The sequence below is a fragment of the Somniosus microcephalus genome, chromosome 6 (assembly GCF_052327205.1).
Source record: "Somniosus microcephalus isolate GS21.2 chromosome 6, FLI_Smic_1.0, whole genome shotgun sequence".
NCBI classification, from domain to species: Eukaryota; Metazoa; Chordata; class Chondrichthyes; order Squaliformes; family Somniosidae; genus Somniosus; species Somniosus microcephalus.
Genome location: NC_140992.1, coordinates 5355185 through 5379706, shown reverse-complemented (window position 1 = coordinate 5379706; position 24522 = coordinate 5355185). Strand labels below are relative to the sequence as shown.

Sequence of the window (24522 nt, the reverse complement as noted above, 5' to 3'; positions counted from 1 at the left end):
AAGGAGGTGCGGCCAGGCGGCCGCCGGAAAAGCGGCCGGCCGCACCTCTGCCTTAACTAGCGCCACTAAGGCTGCAGCACGGCCCGGTCTTCACAACGTTGTTTGCAGCCGCTGCGGAAGAGGCCGCCGCAACTAAATATGGGGGTCGGGCTGGTAGCGGGGCGGAACCGGGGCACTGCGCGCACCGATGACGTCATCGGTGCCGGCGCAGCGCTACCGGCTACCGCCGCCATTACCGCAGCTCTGAATATCAGCGCAAACTCCTCTACTGGCGCAGAAGCCCTCTTTGGGCGGTAACTGGTCGCACACGCAACTGAATTTCTAGCCCTCTGTGTCTCCCGTTTAAATCGGTGTAATATATTAAAGGTGAATAATCTAAAACTGCATTTCTTTCACAACAGCCAAGCAAATGGCGGCGCTGGTGGGCGGAGGAAGTTCTTGTGCTGGAAGAGTTGAGGGCGCTAACTTTGGACGCTGGTTCATTATTTGCGGTCGAATGTGGGATATGAACGAGGCCCGCGTTTTGTGTAAATACCTGGGCTGTGGCGACGCTGTATCCGCATCAGGGAATTCCCAGTTTGGGGGTGGACACTGGCCTGTGCTCAACGTTGAAGTTCACTGCAAAGGCACCGAGGACGATCCCTGGAAATGCCAGCTAAAACATTTGGCTCACAATAACTGTTCTAGGGAAGAGGAATCTGCTGGTGTCGTTTGTTCAGGTAATTATTCTGCCTGCAATATCTTAGAAAATAACTGAAGGTGACGTCACTCCATCCCACAGCAGTGAACCACACAAATTGGGCATGGACGTGCCATTTTAAAATACTGAAAGCTATTGAACTCACTTTGAATGTTGACAGCTTTACAGGAAAAATGTAAGCACGGTTCATATATTGATCTATAAATTATCCATTTCGTTATTCGTGTCACCAAAATAAGAAGTCCCTTCTACAACTCCTTGTCGTTTGATCAGGAATATAAAGAACAGTGGGCAGCCGATCTCTGGTTGGAATAAAAACGGAGTGAATATTGACACTGCTGTGTCAGCCAATGAGTTGGAAGCGGAACGGGACTAGCGATTTTAATTTACTCATAAACTACAGCAAACAGTCTCCAGTGTACAGCAAGATTAGTTCACCAGGAACATGCAGTCAGTGGAGGATAGTGACATGATACAAATTGATTATTTCTCCAGCTTCAAAAAATTGCAGTGAGTGGACGAGTGTTACATAATAAAAATATTTTTTCGCCAGCAAAATGCAGTCAGTGGAGTACAGTCACATAGTACAATTTATGTACATTATGCCAATCCCAGTTACTTAGAGCAGTGCGTTCTCCAGGCGTGATTGGCCGGCGACTTACCCAATCATCTCCATTCCGGTCCGGAATATTGGTGTCACTATACACAGCCAAATAAAAACAGATAATAATGTCTAAGAACCATGAATAAACCTTGCGGAAGACGCGATTTTTCTAACTGCCGATTGAAGCAAATAGAACATTATTTGTGATATTCCAAACAGTGTACTGCTACAACAATATATATTTCTTCACAGTTCGGATTCACAAATATAACTCCTAGACATTTTGAAAAGTGCCAGAGTCCAGGGCAAGAATGGTTGTAAAAAGAGGATCTAAAAGCGACATGAAACCCCTTTACACGTAGCTGCTTGTTGAGGTGCTGCGATACAGAGTTATAGAGAACTGCCGGCAGATGTGTTGTGGGGTTGACAGCCTAGTGTTGTAATGAGAGATGGAGTCTAATGGTTTTGGGCACCAAATCATCTCGTTCATAGCAACAATTTAGTTTTGTAACTTCAAGAGTAGCGCTACCGATATTCAGATAGTGTACCGGTACCCAATCCAGAGAATACAGGACACAGTGGCGTCATGGTAATTCTGTTAGGATAGAAAAGAGATATGCGACCTGTATTTATGCCAACTTTTTTACTACAAGTTTTCGCCCTTATCTTAGTTTTAGCCTCGAAGGTCTTTTGCTCATTATTTGTCAGAAGTTCAGTATCATAAAGAAATCATTAAGCAATTGATGGCCTATAAATTAGTTGAGAACAGTTCTGAAGAGAAAAATAAGCACATGCATCAAATACTCTTTTAACTATGATAATTAATTAATCTAACATTTCATCGTAACAGATTACCGAAACAGATTAATGATTAAAATAGCTTTATTTTTTAGCGATTACAGTAACACTTTAATGATTACAACCGCTTTATACCAACAGATAGTTTTAAGCTTCAAATGCTGACAGTAACATTCTGTTGTATTTTCCGGTGTGAGATGATGAAATTCTGGTCGTGTGTCAGAGTGATATCGGACGGCCGCCTGAGATTTCATTCTTGCCATTGGAATTTCAGAAATAACCCGAAAGGGTAAAATACGAAAGGGAAAGATCGAATGAGATCGCAGCTCAGCGATTCCAGGATCTAAATGTATAACAAAAACTCTAAATTATTTGGAAGAAATATGTAAAAGATAATATAAGGTGCATTATATTAAATCGTGAACTGTGGGTTTGAACACAAGGCCGATATTTTCAGTTAAAAAAACTTTTATTTTTACTTGTTTTAAGCTGCTTGTTCAAACAAATTGTTTTGAAGATTGTTTACCATCTGTTTAAAATGACAGGACACAGACAGCAAAGACTGGCTGGCGGAGATGACGGATGCACTGGAAGATTGGAGATACAGTATGGAGAGACCTGGGGAACTATGTGTGATTCGCACTGGGATTCACAGGACGCACGTGTGGTGTGCGCAGCACTGAAATGTGGCGACGCAATATCAGTACCCGGAGGGGCTCACTTTGGAGAGGGCAGTGGTTCTATATGGCAGGATACTTATGAATGTCAGGGTAATGAGACTAGTCTTTGGGACTGCGCCACTACACCAAGAAATCAGCACAACTGCACGCACAGAAATGATGTCAGTGTCATTTGTTCCGGTAGGTGCTTCATTCGTTCGTACATGTGGATTCAGATAGAGATGAAGGCAGATCACAGGTAGCTTAAAATCTGTGCAGTTTCCCTAATAGACTCGATACTTTTTATCTCTAAAGCTCTATCATTTATATGGAAAACATCGTTGACGCTCTGTGGTAAGCCACTGTTTGTATTCCACTGTGTACATGCCTGGACATGCCTCGGCTGACTCCTCCCACAAGTCCTAGTATAAAGGTGACTGCTCCCCAGCCCTTTGTATTTCTGGACCAGTCGACCACTCGAGGCAGACCTTCATTCTTTTGTTAATAAAAGCCTTTAGTTACTCTCTTAACTCTCAGTCTTTTATGAGTAATTGATAGCGCATCAAGCTCAACATCAGACCCACACTGCAGCCGCCAGTTTAACATCGGAGGTTGGAAATTACGCGGAGATATCACATAGCCTTTTCGTATCAAATTACTTTATTCACCGTATTAATAGAGATATTTGCAATTTTAAATAAACACATCATCCCAAAGCACTGAAAGTCAATCGAATAATATGGCATCGAGGCTCAGATTCCAGGAAAATCTGGTGCCTGACAATGGTTACATTAAAACCCCGCGGATTCCGATGGACTTGTTCTTCTTCCCCAAAAATAGGATCAGCAAAGTACCTTTCCTCCAGTCCCGCCCCCAGCCCCCATTCATCGTTCGTACAGCTTCCTTCCCTGGCGCCACTTCTGCACCGGGTTTCAAAGGAAGACTCGTCGCAATATTTCCCTCTTTACTTTAGCCTTTTCCAGGACTTTATCACCCATCGAACTCCTCCTAGCCTAGTATTCCCTTTAGTTGTAAGGTATTCAGGCTAATAAAAGCCCATAGCTTTCCGTCATCTGATCACTTCTTCCTAGGTTAATTCTTTCTTTCTGCAGAATATTGGTATCATCTTCCACTATGCGGCCTCCTCTTTCACTTTGGCTCTCAACAAGTGGCCAAGCTGCTGCATTCCCCAGTCATTCCTTCCCTCTGCGCGACAGTGCAGTTTTAATTGTTACAGCGATGTCAAGGATACATTGAGAAACTCTTTGTGTAGGTCACAATGACCAACTGCAGATGACGCATTGCAGGGTTTAAACAATTCTATTTGTGTACATTTGATAGATTAAATAAGACAAGGACTTTCCAACGGAAAATAAATCAGTTCAATAATATTCATTCTTTGTGCACAAAGGACTAAAAGGACCGCGATTAGTCGGTGGTGAGGACACCTGCTCAGGGAGAGTGGAAATTCTGCTGGGTGACACCTGGGGCACGGCCTGCGATACTTACTGGGATTTACAGGATGCGGCTGTGGTCTGCAATCAGCTCGGTTGTGGGACCGCGGTATCAACGCCAGCGGGAGCCTTCTTTGGAGAAGGAAATGGTCCGATATGGAAGGATATCAACGAATGTAACGGCAATGAGATGCGTTTGAGCGACTGCCCCGTTACAGCATGGGGGCAACATCCGTGCACGCACAGAAATGATGCTGGCGTTATCTGTTCCGGTAGGTACATCAATGTCAAGTATCAATGATTCATAATTATTTTAAAATTCTGATCCTTTTTTCAAATCCCCCCATGGTCTCGCACCTCCCTATCTCTGTGATCTCCTCCAGCCCCACAACGCCCGAGATATCTGTCCTTCTCTAATTCTGGCCTCATGAGCATCCCTGATTTTAATTGCTCAACCATTGGTGCCAAGGCCCTAAGCTCTGGATTACCCTCTGTCAACCACTCTGCCTCTCTACCTCTCTTTCCACCTTCAAGACGCTGCTTAAAACCTACCTCTTTGGCCAAGCTTTTGGTCACCTGCCATACCTTCTCCTTGTGTGGCTTGGTGTCAAACTTTGTTTATAACGCTCCTGTGAAGCGTCTTGGGACATTTTAGAGTCATAGAGTCATAGAGTTATACAGCACAGAAAGAGGTCCTTCGGCCCATCGTGTCCGCGATGGCCATCAAGCCCTATCTATTCTAATCCCATTTTCCAGCACTTGGCCCGTAGCCTTGTATGATATGGCGTTTCAAGTGCTCAACTAAATGCTTCTTGAATGTTGTGAGGGTTCCTGCCTCTACCAACATTTAGGGCAGTGAGATCCAGGTTCCAACCACCCTCTGGGTGAAACAGTTGTTCCTCAAATCCCCTCTAATCCTCCTGCACCTTACCTTGAAACGATGCCCCTTGGTTATTGACCCCTCTAATAAGGGGAAAAGATCCTTTCTATCTTCCCTATCTATGGCCCTCATAACTTTGTACACCTCTATCCGGTCCCCGATCACCCTTTTCTGCTCCAAGGAAAACAACCCCAGCCTGTCCAGCCTCTCTTCATAGCTGAAGCAGTCCAGCCCAGGTAATATCCTGGAGAGTCACCTCTGCACACTCTCTAAAGCAATCACATCCTCCCTATAGTGTGGCGACCAGAACTGCACACAGTGTTCCAGCTGTGGCCTAACTAGCGTTTTGTACAGCTCCATCATGACTCCCTGTACATTCCCAGTAAAGTGCTTGCCCCCTTTTTGTTTTAAGTTCTACACATATGGCCTCATTAGCGGAACCTGCTCAGATATTATCCCTCCTTACAGCAGTAGTTGTCTCCTTGATTAATATTGCGACACCCCCTCCTTTTTACACCCCCTCTGTCTCGTTTTGCCACATTAAAGGCTACACAAATACAATTTGCTTTTGTTGCAATTTATGTGTATGTAGTAATAATGAACTACATGCAACGTCATGACCTGTTTACTTTGGGATAAATTAGAAGACAGCGGGGCGAGGGGGCGGTGTTCTAGTGACCAGAATGCGAGGGTAATTTATTGCTCTTCGATTTGTCCTCTTCGGGCAGCCGGAAAATAGAGTGAATCTAATTTTTCACATCCTGTGAGGAGACCACCTCTAAATTTGCACAGTCCCTAAGGGTGCACCGAATTCAACATTGGATAAAAGTTGAAACCCCGAATGTCTGTTGCCACGTAAGCCCAAAGCCGGTGGTATACCTGAGTACCAAGCGGGGAACTCCCTCGCTAACAGTACTGTGGGAATATCTTCACCTCAGGCACAACAGCAGTTCATGAAGGCGGCTGACCGCCACCATCTCAAGGACAATTAGGGATGGGAAATAAATGCTGGCCTTGGTAGCGACGCCCACATCCCATGAAAGACTTTAAAGAAAAGGTCTTTGCTGGTGTATCATATATTCAGTATTTTTATTAGTGAGCCATATATCCAAGTTTGCCGACGGCACAAAAATTTGGGGCCATAGTAAGTAGCGTAGAAGGCTAGCATACAATTACAAATAGGATAATTTAGTGGGCGAAACTGGCAGATACATTACAACGCAGATAAGTGTAAGGTCATCCATTGTGGACAGAAAAAGGCTATACCGGAGGATTTTTAAAAAGGTAAGAGCCAGGAACAGTGGATGTCCAGTGAGATTCAGGGATTCATGTACAGCGATCACTAAAGTGCAGTTGTCGAGAAAAAATGTTACCTAAGAGGCTAATGGAATGTTATGCTTTATAACTGGAAGTCTATAATATAAAGGGAAGGTAATTTTGCGACAGCTATACAAAGCACTTGTTAGACTACTTCTGGAGTACTGTATACAGTTCCAGGAATCACACCTTAGAAAGGATATATTGGCCTTGGAAGGAGTATAGCGCAGGTTCACCAGAAAGTTAGCAGATCTCCAAGAGTTAAATAGTGAGGAGAGATTATAAAAACTAGGATTGTATTCCCTTTTATATAGGAGTGATTTTATTGTGTTATTATAGGCTTTGGAAGGGAATTGATAGGGTAGATAAAGATTAACGGTTTCCGCTAGCGTGGGTGTCTAGGAGAAGGAGACATAACCATAACTTCAGAGCCAGGCCATTCAGGAGAGAAGTGAGTAAACACTTCTTCACATAAAGAGTGGTGGAAGTGCGGGGTCTTTCTCCCAGAAAAAGCAACAGATGCTCGGTCAATAAATTATTTTAAGCCTGAGGTCGATAGATATTTGCTAGCCAAGTGTATTAGGGGATATAGAGCTAAGGCGGGTGGATCGAGGTAGGCCACAGATCAACCATGGTCTCATTGAATGACGGAACCAGCTTGAGGGACTGAATGTTCTAATACTGTTTTTTTGTTCCTAATGCTCTCAATTTCTCTGCTATTTCACTGACCAAAACTCCAGTTAGCCTTTGTTTTTATAAATTTGTTGTCGGAAAGTGGGCGATATGGACAAGACTGGATTTTACTGACTATCCCTAGATGCCCTAAGAAGGAAGCTGTCGGCATTCTCCCTGAACCGCTGGAGTCCCTGACATTGAGCCAATTAACAGATTAATTGCATCCTGTTTAATCTAGATTTACAAGTTATTACGAACATTCCGTGTCTACTTGGGTAGGTTATTAAAACCCTGTTAAAGGTAGTAACAGGACTTGTAGCCTTAACCTTCACCTAACGATATAGCTGCCTGCTTTCCTCTGGCCTGTCTGTAAATGATTGTCATTCTGACCACAGCATTACAGACCGGGGCTTCCACTGAAACGGTAACCTGGCTCTACCTCTCTCTTGCAGATACCGATTATATTGTCGTGTATTTGCAACAGTTTCTCATTTTATTAACTCAGGCAAAGTGAACCCATACAAAATTATGAACTTGTGCAATTTATGTTCAAAATATTACCTTGTGAAACAATGATTTACATATTGTATTTTGCAGCTGAAATTTGGCAGTTGCGACTGGCCAATGGAGAGAGTGATTGTGACGGCAGAGTAGAGGTTTATTACAGCGGTGTTTGGGGGAGAGTAATTGACAGTCTGTGGAATTTCAATAATGCAGCTGTCGTGTGCAGACAGCTGAAATGTGGCTCCGCAATAAGTATTTATAATTACTCGAAGTATGGACCAGCTAACGGGCCGGTGTGGATGAGCAATGTCAGATGTAATGGAAGTGAACCCTACCTGTGGAACTGTAGTTTTACACAAGCGAAACACTTTTCTATCGCTGATGACGTGGGCGTGTTTTGTTCTGGTAAGAATTTATTTAACTCTAAATAAAAATATGTATCAGAATATCGCGTTGCAACGATATGCTGCTGAATATCCCATGGACTTAGCCACAGCAAGTCGGAATAGGGCCATAAATATAAGACAGTCAATAATAAATCTAATAGGGAATTCAGGACAAATCTCTTCACCCAGTGAGTGGACAAACCTCTTTACCTTGTTCTTACCTCCCCTCCTCCCTTTCCCTGCCCCTGCACTTGCTTAAAATATGTTACATCTCTAAATTTTTCCAGTCCTGCCGAAAGGTCATCGGCCTGAAACGTGAACTCTGTTTCTCTCGCCACAGATGTTGCCTTACCTGTTGAGTGTTTGCAGCATGTTCTGCTTTTATGTCAGATTTCCGGCATCCCCAGTATTTTGTATCTGATAAGTTGATGGGGTTAGATGAAGAGGGATGGGAGTAGGTTCGTGTGGAGCATAACACTAGCATGGACCCGTTGGGCCGAACGACCTGTTTCTGTGCTGTGAATATTTTAATACTTTGTAATATTGGTAAAATATGAAGGGAAAGCGTTAAATGAAAGTTAAGTGTGACAACAACAGGAAAAGCCTCGGTGCACAATACATTTCATATAATGATAGTCGATCTCCCTTGAGGTTGCACACGAGGACTGCAGCTCGAGTGTCGTTTTCATCTGAAGCAGTGTGAGATGTCCGGGTTCAGTTGAACCCGAGCACACGGGTTTTATTCGGTCCCCACTTAATAGTAATACATTCTCTTCTTCGTCTTTCATAATATTTTGATGATATAGTTCTATTTATATTAGGTAGCAAAGTCTTGGACAATTTAAGAAGTAAATAATTAGAGTGGATTGGAACAAATGAGTGTCTCTGCAGTACAAACAGAGCAATCAAACAAATGAAACCGAGGGTCTACAACGTCATCTCTGGTGGCAGGCTGAAATTACAGCTTGCCGAGTTTATATAGAGGGCTCCGTGTAAATAGAAATATCCATTTTAAGTCTGCACAGACAGAATAAATTTATTATAGTACTAGTTGATCACCTGAGGCATTGCTCTCAGAGTATCAACGCATGGGTACAGTGGCGTAGTGTTTTATTGTTACTGGGCTCGTAAACCAGAGGCCTGGGCTAACAATCTAGCACAGGTTCGTTAAAATCCCACCGGGGCAATTTGAGAATTTGAATTCAGTTTAAATTAAATAACTAGAAATAAAGGCTGACATCATTAAAAGTGAGCATGAAGCTGTCGGACTGTCATAAACACCAAAGTAGTTCCCTATTGTCATTTAGGGAAGGAAACCTGCCGTCCTTATGCAGTCCGGCTTTGATATGCCTCCAGCTCCAAACCAACGTAGTTGACGTAACTGCCCCTGAAATAACCAAGCAATTGTATCACCTGCTTCTGAAGGGTAGCTACAGATGAGCAATAAAAGTGACGATCGTATTCCGTGAATGGGTTTTATAAAGTGTAGACTTAAATGAAACAGCTTCAGATGGAATTCATTTCCAATTTTTAAATCATAGATTGAGTCCTTATTTTTATGTTTTTATTTTATATCCTCTGACATTGGTAGCATTATAGCACCTGCAATGGGAGAGGCGGCCATTAACAAGTTAGTTTTCATTATCAATGTGTGCATAGGAAGTTATAATGGAAATGGTTGTACAAAGGTTTGAAAGAAACGTCACTACAACCTAATCGTTGCAAGAAAAGTAATTAAAAACAATATATCAGTTGGGAATGAATCGATTGGGAGCCGTGCAGAAGCCTCTTCCTGGACCGCATCCTGTTCAATATAATTATTCCTGTGCTTCAGATCATATTCCGATAAGGTTGGCGGATGGTGGAAGTCGCTGTGCTGGAAGGGTAGAGATTAACTACAACGGAACCTGGGGAACTGTGTGTGATGATTCCTGGGATTTAACAGATGCCCATGTTGTCTGTAACCAGCTGAAGTGTGGACAGGCTCTCAACGCAACGATTTCCGGTTGGTTTGGCCCAGGATCGGGGCCTATCTGGTTGGACAACCTGAAATGTTCAGCGAATGATTCGGTTTTGTGGGAATGTCTGGCCGGGTCGTGGGGCAATAGCGACTGCATTCATAAAGAAGATGCTGGAGTTATCTGCTCGGGTGAGATTTGCTTTCAATATGTGCACTTTTTGACTCCAGCTAAAGAGCCATTTTTAACAAGAATGAGGTAAGGACAATTGATTTCTGACCATGGTAATCACTGAATTTGAAACTTTAAGGCCTCGTGATGTAGATGACCTATATGAAAGGGCTTTGATCTATGACCCCAATCACAAATTAGAACATAAGAGACAAATCAACATCATCTAAATTTCTTCTGCTGGAATCATTGGCCTTTTGCCGCTTCTGAGATATGCAATCTGTTAAAGGAAACGATTTTATACAACGGAAAGCGTCTGATCTCTTGTTTTTACATTTACTTAAGTGAGGTATCGCTAAAATGAAGATTACACTTCACTCTTTGTTCTACAGAGCACAGGGCGATAAGGCTGGCGAATGGACGGAGTCCCTGCCAGGGTAGAGTTGAAGTTTTCTTTAATATGACCTGGGGCACTGTTTGTTCTGATGCCTTTGGCCTGGAAGATGCAGAAGTGGTTTGTAACCAGCTCAGCTGCGGCTCGGCCCGATCTGTGGAAAATAATGCAGCATTTGGAAAGGGTTCTGGACCGATCTGGCTCGATGATGTGAAATGTCGTTTGCACGATTCTCTCTTATGGCAATGCCCATCTTCACCATGGGGACAACATAACTGTGACCACAAGGAAGATGTTGGGGTCATTTGTTCAGGTAACAAACTACAAATGGAACACGTTTCTTTGGGATGTTTCACTAAAATAATGGCTGGAATTGTTTTTCAGAAATAAATCCGATGATGAACCGCGATGAGGCGGACACGAAGAAAAATAAAATGGGACCAATTCCAGAAGATGCTGGTAATTACTGATATGGATATTAATAAGATTTGTGCATTTTGTCTCTTGGGATTTATTTTGCTTTGGCTTATTTTAATACTTCTGTATGTGTCCATGCATTTTTGATTATTTACAATCCCAGGTAGATACAATCAGACTATACATCACCTCGTTGATTCTTGCACCATTAGTGCAATAGCACGTTTAAGTCCAGTAGCGAATGCACTCACCAGGGACAGTAGGCGATGGAATTGCCTTTCAGACAGTTGATTTCACCATTGCCAGAATCAGCTGCTTTGAAAGTACCGATTGTACGATGTCATTCATCACTTCGGAACTCGCTGTTGTTAACCAATAGAACAGGTTTGGAAGTGGGGCACCCTGGATAAAATGTCGACGGAAGATAGTTATTTGAGTCAAACGCAGTTAGCCTATGGATCAGTTGTCACACAGGCTACAGCAACTCTTTATTCAACACTGGAGTTTTGCCCATTGCCTCCTTTCAAGGAACATTCGGAGTTTCTATTCTGAATTCTCAGTGGGTTCAACGTAACAACTGCCCTCCGATATATGTTAGGGTCTCAGTTAGCGGTTAGTAGACAGGATATTAATAACATTGGTTCCACTCCTCTAAAGTCTCTTATTACACATCAGGAAACCCAAGAGTGAACAGTTATCTTCCACTGTACACGTTCACCATCTAGTTTAGCTTTATGTGTTCCAGCAGCGTGACCGCGGACACTGGGAATCCCAGGATCTTTAACATGTGTCCCGTCACACAGTGGGTTGGGACTCGGAGTACGACAAATAAAACAAAGTGATTGTATCCAAGAGCAAATTAAAGTGTCCAAGTGCTTACACGTGTATCTTTTGATGTAGAGCTGCGGCTGGCTGCAGGATTCAGTAATTGCTCCGGAAGAGTTGAAATATTCTTTAGTGGTGCTTGGGGAACGGTGTGCGATGATTCCTGGGATAGACACGATGCCGCTGTCGTCTGTAGACAATTAAACTGTGGCGACCCAGTCTGGGCTCCCGGAGAGACGCTATTCGGCCGAGGAAACGGCACCATTTGGATGGACGAGGTTAAATGCAAGGGGAGTGAGCTATTCCTGTGGGACTGCCAGTTTTCAGCAATGGGTCGTCATGACTGTGGGCATGAAGAGGACGTTGGTGTGATATGTTCTGGTACGTGACTTTAAAGTGAAGCCTCGATTTTAAAACTCTCATCCTTGATTTCAAACCTTGTGTTCCAATCCCTCCATGGCTTCCCGGCACCCTACGTCTGTAACGTTATGAGGCACAAATTTCGATCCCTACGGGTGAGTACGACCTGTGTGCTCACCCGTCGGGACATTGGAAATGCCGGTTTTAGGCATGCACTGCGCATGCGCTGGAAAACGGCATTTCCGATCTGTCAAGAAAGCTCTTGGCAGATCCGCCGCAGCAGGGCCACTGCGGGTGGAGAGTTCCGTTTTTTGTAGACCCTCTGCCCGCAGAAAACCCTTACAATTCTTGCACCTGTAAAAGGAGGCGCAAGGTCTGCTCTTACCAGGCTAAGAGTTGAAGAACGTAAAAAAAAATGTTTCCACTGATTTATCATTTAAAATACTTTAAAGAAAGGTAAGTTTATTTTAGCCCCGTTAAAAACTTTAATTATTTTTTTCAAAAATTTAATTTTTTAAACTAGTTAATTTATGGGATTTATAATCATTTTAAAAATGTGATGTGTTTTTTAATTTATTTGAAGTTTTACTTATGTTTTGGGGGTGATCTCTAGCCATAGTTTTGACAGGTCTTCCTGTCAAATCTATGAATGGAGATTCCCTGGTCTGATTGGCTCCTCATGGCCCAGGTGTTCCCAGGGACGCTGCGAACTACTTGCGCCCTTGGGATACGCGTGCCCTGCACACCGGCAGTTTGAAGAGGCACAACAACGGAACTCTGCGCCTCCCGGGAGCCCTCCGGTCCATGCGAAGATTTTTCCAAAACGGAATTTCTGAGCCATCACAGTGCCCTACAGCCCTACGAGATCTGTGTGTTCGTCCAACTCTGGCCTCTTCCATATGACAAAGTTTCATCGCTCCACCATTGCTCGCCTTGCCTTCAGCTGCTTTGGCTGTAAGCTCGGGAATACCAAGCCTCTCCACCGCTCTACCTCACTCTACTTTAGGTCGCTCCTTAACCGTTATCTCGTTGACCACGTTTTTAGTCATCTGTCCTGATATCTCTTTATATGGCTCGGTGTCAAAATTCCTCTGATAACGCTCGTGTGAAGCGCCTTGGGATGTTTCTACCACTTTAAAGGTATTAAATAAATACAAGTTGTTGTGATAATCCGCATGTAGACAACACGCTCAAAGGGACAACACTAGGATTGTTTTGGAATAGTTCAGGAATAACTAAGCATCTCTCACTAGTTTATCACGACAGTCACATGTTTCCTGACATCGTCCAGCTGTTCATTTAAAATGTGTTGAATTGCATTGTAACCACTTCAGTCTGCTGGACGACTGAAAGGATTTATCATTTGGAAACGGCGATTCTTGACCCAGGATGTCACCTGGTGAAGCGAAGCCAGCTCTTCCTGCAGCGGTACACAGTGTATATTTGACACAGTCCATCCTGAGAACCGTCCCAGATGCTAGGAAAGAGCGACAGGGATAGGCCATTCATCCCCGCATGCCTGTTCTTCCATTCACTATCTTTTGTATCTATCCACTAGATTGTACTGTTTTCTGTACTTGCACTTCCAAATCTTTCTGCTCATCCACAGTTCATAGCTTCTGACCATTCAGCAAATACTCCGACCTATCTTTCTTATCTTCAAAGTGGATCACCTCACGCATCCCCACTTTCAACTTCATTTTCCACAGTTTTGTCCACTGATTTAAACTTGTAATCTCCATTTGCAGCGTGATGCGCCTATCTGCATGATATGCTGTGCCACATAACTTGGTGTCGACAACAAATGGATCTATGGCTCTCTATTGCTTTACGTTATTAGCACCTCGGGGTAGAATTATCTACCCGTCTTTTCTACGGCCCAATGCCTGTCCAGAACTGAACCATTGTTAGCCAAACAGTGCAATACGTTTAATGGAAGCTTCAGATCGAGATCTATGGAAAAGGTAGCGTGTGAGATTTACATTGACACTTGCGTTTCTTAACTGGGTTTAAATTGAAATGTTGCGGAGAGTAATAACCTCTGTAAAACAACACAGCTCCTGTCAGGTGATGGAACTCTACCCAACTCTAACGCGTGAATATTTCAGTTCGATCCAGTTGCTGTATCCGTGAGTGAATGAAATGAGTGAGACAGATTTGCGATGTGGTAATTTTTTTTATTCGTTCCTGGGGTTTGGACGCCGCTGGCAAGGCCAACATTTATTGCCCATTCATTATTGCCATTGAGAAGGTGGAGGTGAGCCGCCTACTTGAACCGCTGCAGCCCTTATGGTGAAGATACTCCCACAGTGCTATTAGGGACGCAGTTCCAGGATTTTCACCCAGCGACGATGACCGAATGGCGATATATTTCCAGGTGAGAATGGTGTGTGACTTGGAGGGGACCATACAGGTGATGGCGTTCCCATGCACCCGCTACCCTTGTCCTTCTAGGTGGTAGATGTTGCAGGTTTGTGAGGCGGTGCTGAAGATGTCTTGGCGAGTTGCTTCAGTGCATCTTGTAAATGGTACACACTGCATCCACGGTACACCGGTGCGGCAGGGAATGAAAGTATAAGGTGGTAGATGGGGTGCCAATCAAGTGGGCTGCTTTGTCCTGGATGGTGTCGATTGGGTTATTGGAGCAACATACATCCAGGCAAGTGGAGAGTATTCCATCTCACTCCTAACTTGTGACTTGTAGATGGTGGAAATGCTTTGGGGAGTCAGGAGGTGAGACACTCACTGCAGAATACCCAGTCTCTGACCTGCTATTGTAGCCACAATATTTATGTGGCTGGTCCAATTAAGTTTCTGGTCAATCGTGAAGCCCAGGATGTTGAGGGTGGAGGATTCGGATGGTAATGCCGTTGAATGTAAAGGGACGTTGGTAAAATTCACACTTGTTGGAGATAGTCATTGCCTGGCATTTGTTTGGTGCGAATATTACTTGCCACGTATCAGCCCAAGCCTGAATGTCATCCACATCTTACTGCATTCGGGCATAGACTGCTTCATTATCTGCGAATGGAACTGAACACAGTGCAATCATCAGCGAACATCCTCAGTTCTGACCTTGTGCTGGAGAGTAGGTCATTGATGAAGCAGCTAAAGATGGTTGGGCCTAGGACAATATCCTGAGCAACTCCTGCAGTGATATCCTGGGCTGAGATGATCGACCTCCAGCAACTAGAACCATCTTCCTTTCTGCTAGTTATGACTCCAGCTAGTGGTGAATTTCTCCCCCCTGCAATTCCCATTAACTTCAATTTCATAGGTCTCCTTGAAGCCTTGGTGAGATAAGCGTGTAAATTTAAGGCACATGGGATTGGGGGCAGGGTATTGACTTGGATAGAGAACTGGTTGGCAAATAGAAAGCAAAGAGTTGGAATAAACGGGTCTTTTTCCGAGTGGCAGGCAGTGACTAGTGGGGTACCGCAGGGATCGGTCCTTGGACCCCAGCTATTCACAATATATATTCATGATCTAGACAAGGGATGTAACTAGATGTAATATTTCCAAATTTGCAGACGACACAAAGCTGGGTGGGCGTGTGTGCTGTGAGGAGGATGCTAAGAAATTACAGGATGATTTGGACAGTTTGGGTGATTGGGCAGAAGCATGGCAGATGCAATATAACGTGGATAAATGTCAAGTTATCCACTTTGGTGGCAAAAACTGGAAGGCAGATTATTATCTGAATGGCAATAGATTGGGAGAAGGGGAAGTGCAACGAGACCTGGGTGTCCTTGTGCACCAGTCACCTAAGGTAAGCATGCAGGTGCAGCAGGCGGTTAAGAAGGCAAATGGTATGTTGGCCTTCATAGCGAGAGGGTTTGAGTACGGGAACAAGGATCTCTTGCTGCAGTTGTACAGGGCCTTGGTGAGACCACATCTTGAGTACAATGTGCAGTTTTGGTCGCCTTATCTGAGGAAGCATATTCTTGCCATGGAAGGAGTTCAGCGAATATACATCAGGTTGATACCTGGGATGGCAGGAATGACGTGTGAGGAGAGATTGGGATGATTGGGCTTGTACTTGCTGGAGTTTAGAAGAATGAGGGGGGATCTCATTGAAACTTATAAAATTCTGACAGGACTGGACAGACTAGATGCAGGGAGGATGTTCCCGATGGTCGGGGAGTCCAGAGCCAGGGGTCACAGTCTATGGATAAGGGGTAAGCCATTTAGGACAGAAATGAGGAGGAATTTCTTCACCCAGAGAGTGGCGAACCTGTGGAATTCTCTACCACAGAAGGCAGTAGAGGTCAATACATTAAATATATTCAAAAAGGAGTTGGATATATTTCTTAAGGCTAACAGGATCAAGGGGTATGGGGAGAACGCAGGGACCGGGTACTGAACTTGGATGATCAACCATGATCGCATTGAATGGCGGAGCAAGCTCGAGGGGCCGGATGGCCTTCTCCTGCTCCTATCTTCTATGTTTCTATGCCACACTCGGTCAAATACTGCCTTGATGTCAAGGGCAGTCACTCTCATCTCACTTCTGGGGTTCAGCTCTTTTGTCCAGTTTTGGTACAAAGCTGTAATGAGGTCTGGAGCCGACTGGTCCTTGCAGAACCCAAACTGAGCACTGGTAAGCACGTTATTGGTAAGTAAGTGCCGCTTGCTAGCACTGTCAAAGTCAACTTCCATCATTTTGCTGATGTTTGAGAGTAGACTGATGGAGCCGTAATTGGCCGGATTTGTCCTGCTTTTTGTGGACAGCACATACATTGGCAGCTTTCCACAATGTTAGATAGATGCCAGTGTTGTAGCTGTACTGGAACTGCTTGGCTAGAGGCGCAGCTAATTCTGGAGCACAAGTCTTCAGGACGACAGCCAGGATGTTGTCGGGGACCATAGCCTTTACTCTATCCAGCACGCTCAGCCGGTTTTTGATATTATGTGGAGTGAATCGAATTGGCTGAAGACTGGCTTCTGTGATGGTGAGGAACTCAGGAAAAGGCCGATATGGATCAGCCACTCGGCACTTCTGGCTAGAGTTGGTTAATAGTAAGTGCTTTTGTTTACAGGCCTTGAGCAGTACACAGCGCCTTTTAAGCAGCAGAGACCCTCCATTTTCATCATCCCCTGCATTCTTGGTGCCCTTTTGGTTGCCGTGTCAATTGCTTTGGCCGCAGAACTGCAGAGAATCTTCCAGAAAGGTTGGTTTATGAATCGTGAGAACTCTTGGTGAACAAATTGTGCGTCCTATTACTGTTCATCTTTTCTAGTCATTGTTAAATGTTATCGGAATGGGCTGTCAATCCACGGAATGCACAATATATGCAGAACAAAATAGACTATATAAGAGAGGATAGATCCTCTTTATGGGGCAAGCAGCCAAAGCAATCAAACGTCCGCTTCCAAAATCAATGATCCTGGCATCCCTGACCAGAGCTCAACTGCCGCAACATGAAACGGCTGATTTCCCTCCTCGTAGCGCCTGAGAAATGTTAAGTTCCCTGGCGCTTTACATGGATAAGGGGCGAAAATGCTTAATGTTATGTCCCTGGCTCTGAACCTTGCCCCGCGATTTCCAGCGAGATCATAAGTGGATCTGCACCGGCGATTAGTTCGAGTAAGGTCTTGCTGCCTCGATTTCCTCGAAATACGCCCATGGGGTTCCCGAACACACATACACTCCCAGGAAGTTGGCAGTGATGGACCAGCCAGGACCCTCCTCAGATCGGGAGGATCCCGGGGTGTGGAGGCGGACGGGGGGCGGGGGTGGTGGTGTGGTGGTCGGGAGAAGGCCAAATGTAGCATCGCAGAAGATACGCCAATTGTTTTCATTACCTCAGCAGGATTTTGAGCCGTTTGCCTCCCCAACATCTGCCAGAGGAACTCGAGTCCCACAGGCACGAGAATACTGTCAGGACTATTAGACATGTTTCCTGTTAGAACTATAGTTCTGGCCATAAGATCATGCCAGCTGTAGATTCTGTGCCGAACCCTAGTGGTCCTATTCTGCAAAATAGAGCGAGAGAGTTCTTGAGCGGTGTAGCGCTCTTCCGGGACATGGGAAGGGGAATTACGCTGATATATCATATTCCAAGTAACAGATTATTGCCAGAAAGTAGTAATGAGAGTTGGAAAGAGGAAACGAGGAAAGAGAGATATAAATAACTCTCGACTCTAGTTCACCCGATATTCTCCTGCTCTTGGTATTACAGGTGACAGAAAAAGACAACCTTCAACGAATGGATTCCCTGAGCCAGTTTATGAGGAGATAGAGATACAGGAGTTTGGGGGAGGACCCGGTAATTATCTTTAAGCTTGATGCAAATGTTACCTTGCATTTTGATAATTATTTGTATTTTAAGATTAATTTGTGTTTCGTTATTAGATTCGCACTCTATCAATTCAGCCGACAAGTTGGAATATTATCTTGACAGCGATTTACATGAAATTGAAGATATAAATATGGAAGGTTAGGACAATTTGAGATCATGTCACACGCCGCCCGCCGCGACACAGATCGAGATAAAATGAAGTAATCTATCACAGTCATACTCAGACATTTTACAAACACACAGTTATCTAACGATGGACTGGTTTTAGTGCGGACTGATTTAATTAACACGAACACTGTATAAAAAGTGTATGTTAATCATTGATTGTATCATCCACTGAAGCACACTGACTGTAATGTTCGAGGGACGTTACACTCTTTAGCTGTGGATCTGAAGCAGTTATTAGACCGAATTTACTCAGCTACCTGTCTGCATTGTGATCGAGGGCCGATAATTGCACTGGCAGATAACTGATAATTAGCTAATCTTGGACTAAAGGGGCGTTACTGTGGAAATCATGCAGCTGACATGATTTGTAAATATCATTTAGACGTTTTGCGTAGTATAAAACTAGAGATATAACATTCTGTCGGTACCAGTGTCGAGACTCCAATGTCCCTGGTTGAATTGACATCGGCCTCATTGAAATCGGGCTCAGACAAAAAAACTGCACCCGTACACCCGATACGTTAAAGGTGTTAGAACTTCACCTTATAGAAAGGACAGTAAATCAGTATCACGGCTTCAGCACTCAAAAATAGAAAAAAAGCAATTCAGCATCGCCTATCTACAGAACACATTATTTACCCCACACCTTGCATTGTCCTCTAAATTAAACCCATAATTAGTTACAAAGAGCCATTATTCAGAAGTATTTCCTGCGAATTTATTTGGATCAATTATAGATATCAATGAAGTATCCCAATTAAATTATCGTGAATCCTTGTGTCGAGTGAGCGATAGCTGATTGCAAATGTAGAGTGATGAGATGGACTGAGAGCAAACCAATTGGAGTTGGATAGATTCATATTAGAATATGTGATAGCTGAGCTCATTATTTTGGAAACTACATTATCTATAATCAGCTGACTATGTCTGTCTATTTTTTTAGGTTCCGTTACTCACTCTGATACTGAATTCGGAAGAGAATATGATGATGTTCAATAACTTGAGATGGAGCTGTGAGGACCACCATGACTGGAATTACTCACCCTGCAATTTGTGGAATTAAGAACAATCCTGTCATTTGTTAATTACCTACTGAATTTGATTTGAACCAGGTCCTGATATTGGAAATCGAAAATCGAATCCAACAGAATTCTCAGTCACCAGTGATGGGGAAGTTCCAGTGGGAAGTTCCGAGAAATTAAACAGGACAGCAATTTATTGTGCAGACAGTGGCAGATTGGAACTTTCTGTAGATTCATTCATCGGTTCGAATTCTAAAATTTGTTTAATGTGGATTGTTTTTGGTAAATACCTTACAATTTTCGCGTCCTGTCCATTTGCTTTTGCACGATGCAGACTTAAAGGCCTGGCAGCTTTCTTATTGTAGTTATTACACGTGCGTGCTTAAAGGAATTGCGCTTGGCTAGATTTTGTTCCTCGTGCTCAGGTACAGGTATTCATCAAAGTGATGATCCTTATGTTGTATCATCGACAGCGGGACGGCCTACCTGATCGGATGATAGTGGCATAGTAAATGCTGACAGTTGTGAAATCGATTGACGAACGAACCTGTTTAATGAGGTCTGATTCTTACTGCTGAACAGACCATGTCTATACCAGCTGTACACTGTAGAGGTATCGATCTCTCTTTAGCTACAGATATGCAAACATTTGGATTCTTGGCTTGGTAATCGGATGTAAATCTGAACTCTGACTGTTAAAGGAGGGGTGCTTATTCCTAATCTACTCGTCAAATCAATAAAGTTCTAAACATTGAAACATCAGGTGTCAACAATTTATTAAATAAGGAGAACATGCAATAATACTTAAACATACACTTGAAAGGCAGTACTTATACCAAACCTGATAGTTTTGTTGTGGATTCAAACGGGTTACAATTAGTTCAGCATCTTAGGCCTTTGCGAATCCAAATATTCATAACAATCCACACAATTTTGCATTATAATTATATAAAAGCTAAAATACAACTCCAAATAAGAAGAATGTAATTGATTTATCCCTTATCAATAACTTTAATTTCCCGACTGAACAAGCGCTTTTTCCATAGAACTGTTCAACTCCTTAACTTTGTTAGCTTCTCTCTTGTTCCATATAATTGCTGTTTTACTACGTGAAACCTTTAACTTTCAGCCTGTCTTCGTTTCTGTATCATTTGTAACAATTGAAATGGATGATTTATGCCCAGATGTTTTGCTTTGCGAACTAACCATTTTCCCCACACTTTTATCAAATGATTAAATGGTAGCCTTTAATGAAACCACTTATTGTTTTATCCTGAAACTGGCCATTGCTGCAGGGTCAGGCCTGGCCCAGCAGACCAGTGGTACTTGAAATTGACTTACAGTTGCCTGCTTAAATAGCAAAGATTATCATTACTACAATATAAAGAATAATCAATAACAGTGTAACACTAGTATACTTCAGGACAGTCGGATTAACGCTTTTTTTACAGATATTACAAACCTGTAGTACAGATGACAGCAATGTTAAAGCCCGAGACCACTTGTTACCATTAGAAACTGAAGCGGTTAACTTTCTCACAATCTACATTAAATATTCCAATCCTGTTTTGTCATTATACGCATTAAAATCCTTCTGTCCCTGATGTATTGGCCCAGTAATTCGGGTCCAAATGCGTGAGTACGGTCTGGGTACTCACGCATCTGGCCGGATGAAATGCCGGCGTTCAGGAAACACCGTGCATGCGGGGAACGCCGGCATTTCCAGTCCTCTGAACGAAGGGGTTCAGAGGCACAGCGCGTGCGACTGCACAGGCAGCGCGTGCGCAGTGAACTTCGTCGATTTCATTCATGGATTCAGTGAGGGTAAGTCCTTACAAGTTACACTTGAAAAAAGCATGTGTAAGGTTGGTCCAAGGCTGCGGAGGAAGATATATTTCATCGTGGAGCAATATTTTTGTTTGGGAAAGGGAGCAAAGTTATTTTAAGAAATGCTGAGGTTAGTTTTAAAGTTTAATTTTTTTTTTTTTAAACGGGTTTTCAGTACGGTAGGTAGAAGGAGCAATTGTGGCTGTATGAATTGAATGTGAGAATGAGTGTTCTAAAATGAGTAATGTAACATTTCCAACACTTTTAAGAAAGAAACCTTTCATCAGTAATAAGTAATTATGTATGTATGTCCGCATATATTCCTTTACATATATGTATGTATGTTTTATATTCCTTTACTTATGTGTATGAATGTATGTTTTTAATTATGATTTTCCAATAAGTTACTTTCTCTGAAAGTCATAATTAAATACATACATTCATACACATAAGTAAAGGAATATATTCATACACGCAAAGGAATATATACAGACATACATACATAATTACTTAAAAGAACATATTGCTGATGAAAAGTTTCTTTCTTAAAAATGTTGGAGTCATTTTCACATTTAATAAACACAGCAAATTCAATTCACATAGCCACAATTGATCCTTCTACCTACAGTACTGAAAACCCATTTTAAAAATCAAAAATAAACTTTAAAACTTACCTCAGCATTTCTTAAAATAACTTTAATCCCTTTCCCAAACAACCGCAGCCTCTGGAGCAACTGTACTCATGCTTTTTTCATGTGTAAGTTGTATTGACTTGACCTCACTGAAAGCATGAATGAAAGCGGCAAATTTTACTGCGCACGCGCTGCCTGTACAGTCGCACGCATTCTGCCTCTGAACCCCTTTGTTCAGAGGACAGGAAATGTTGGTTTTCCCCGCATGCGCTGTGCATGCTGAAAACCGGCATTTCCTCCAGACAGACGCATAAGTACCCCAACCGTACTCGCGCGTTTGGAAGGGAATTACTGGGCCAACATTTTACATGTCAATAAAATGAAAAATTTAACAATTGCACGATTTGCCCCCTCGCATCTGCGACTGAGGGTCCAAGGAGGTGCATTGCGCAAGAGGTCATCGTCATACGTATCCTCACACTGTTCCCTTTCGGGAACTGTATGAAGTGGTGGAAGGATTTCTGGCCACGTTAACACTCCTTCCGTGACCATAACCATCTTCATACCAGCCATTAGGGTGGTTAGTCCTATGGCGTGAGGGTTTTACAGGCTCCCACAACCCATCTGAGGGGGGGGCCACCCACACCCACGGACGCAAGTATCCCGCTGGATGTCCACCCAGAATTTATAGTTGGAGCTCCGACTCCACTTGCCGGGACTGTCTGGAGCAGGGTTTGAAACCCTACTCCTTCTGGCCCAGCGGCGGGGATGCTTACCGCTATGCAAAAGGCCCACTCCGCGCAAAAGGTGACACCCATATGTTTCCTGCGCCTTTTCCCTCCCCGTGACTGGAGCCCTATGCTGCCACTTGAAAGACCAAGCTATCATCTGTCCTTTTTGCGGCGCCTTTGACTTCTCATTACCAATGATGAGCAGGCGCTGCACCTCCACCTCGTTGAGGAGATTGCGGAGGTCATCGTCAGTTCAATTGTGAGTTCTTTTAATGCCGTGAATTGTGCTCATTCCAGCCATTTCACGCTGCTAATCGGATTGGGCCTTTGGCGTAGTGGTAGGATCCCTGCCGCTGGAGCTAGACGGGGTAGAGTTTCGAACCGCACTCCATGACAGTCCTGGCAAGTGGAGTCAGAGTTCCGGTTCTAAATTCTGGGTTTGACATCCAGTGGGATATTTGCGTCCGTGGGTGTGGGTGTGGGTGTGGGTGGCCCCCCCTCCTTGTATAGCTTGTGGGAGCCCGTAAAACCCTCCTGCCATAGGACTAACCACCCTAATGGCTGGTTCAAAGATGGTTACGGTCACGGAATGAGTGTTAATCACGGCCATAAATCCTTCCACCACTTCATACAGTTCCCCAAAGGGAACAGTGTGAAGACACGTATGACGACGACATTGGTAAATAAGTAAATGGAATAAAAAAATTATTTTAGGGCTTTTAAAAGTCTTTAAATTGCTTTAATTCTGTTTAAAACTACTTCAGATTCTTCAAAATAATGTAAACGTTTTTAAAAGTTTATAAAAGTTACCAAAAGCTTCATAAAAATACCAAAAACCTATTTAAAATGCTGCTTTGCATGTAAAAATGCTTAGCAGCTTGTGAGAAACATTGGGGGCGTGTCCTATTAAACTGAGACCTCAAGGGGCGTGTCCCACTTGCACAGCGCGCTCCAGGCTTCGCGCTGGCTGCACTCCTGGGCGGCGTGACGTCAGACGCTGCCCGGGATTCTTCTTTTTCAAACACGAATTCCAGGCGTCCCTGGAGGTGAAATGTCAGCGCGTCGGGTAAGTGCATATCAGGGGCTTGCACGCGCGGCAAGCCACCGACCCGAATTACTGGGCCATTGATTCACAGGCTCCTTGCTGTACTGTCCCATTGCCTGCCTGACATTAAGTTGTGCATGAATTGAAACTCCCCGCCTCTCAGTGTCAGGAACATTAAAGCACTTGATTGTCTCTGGCTTCTTCAACTCCCTGTCTTCGCTTACAGGGTGGAACCTGGCGATGGAGAGTCTTCGCTTTGTCATCAATGCTGAGCTGATTTCAGCTCCACATCTGAGCCAAAGGACGGGCAGCTATGTCCAACCTAAATAATTGACAAGCTAGCTACTTTAAATGGCATTATTAGAGTTGTGTATTATTATTTTCATGAAACGATGAGCGGTAAGAAATCACTGTGAAAATGTATTCTGTGCATTTATATATTTCATGCAAAACAAAGTTATTGTTTAGCCATCATATCTCGTACCGCCAGAATGTTTTTTTCAGTCCACTTTTACAGAGCTGGGAATATCACACGTGGTAGTGAGATTACAGTCGCCGGTACACACGGCAAGGGTTTATATTACATCCCGCGTGTTACACTATATTCTATCTGGGTGCCAGGACTAAAGAACTGTGGACAATGCGATGTCCGTTTACTGGAGTGAGCGCTGATGCTGAAGCCCAGAGAATATC

At 43.6% G+C, this 24522-nt stretch overlaps 1 protein-coding gene across 1 annotated transcript in view; it reads left to right on the top strand.

The window, feature by feature from the left end:
- The window catches only part of LOC147115389 (scavenger receptor cysteine-rich domain-containing protein DMBT1-like), a 45656-nt gene extending 21497 nt beyond the window's left edge, over positions 1–24159 (top strand). The window contains exons 4-16 of the mRNA XM_085989567.1: positions 402–719; positions 2648–2962; positions 4173–4487; positions 7685–7996; positions 9812–10126; positions 10499–10813; positions 10885–10959; positions 11818–12123; positions 17142–17273; positions 18285–18371; positions 18458–18541; positions 19685–19876; positions 24056–24159. Of these exons, the coding sequence (XP_085845693.1) occupies positions 402–719; positions 2648–2962; positions 4173–4487; positions 7685–7996; positions 9812–10126; positions 10499–10813; positions 10885–10959; positions 11818–12123; positions 17142–17273; positions 18285–18371; positions 18458–18541; positions 19685–19876; positions 24056–24159 (2870 nt within the window). The remainder of the gene's footprint in view (positions 1–401; positions 720–2647; positions 2963–4172; positions 4488–7684; positions 7997–9811; positions 10127–10498; positions 10814–10884; positions 10960–11817; positions 12124–17141; positions 17274–18284; positions 18372–18457; positions 18542–19684; positions 19877–24055) is intronic.
- Positions 24160–24522: the final 363 nt, after the last annotated feature.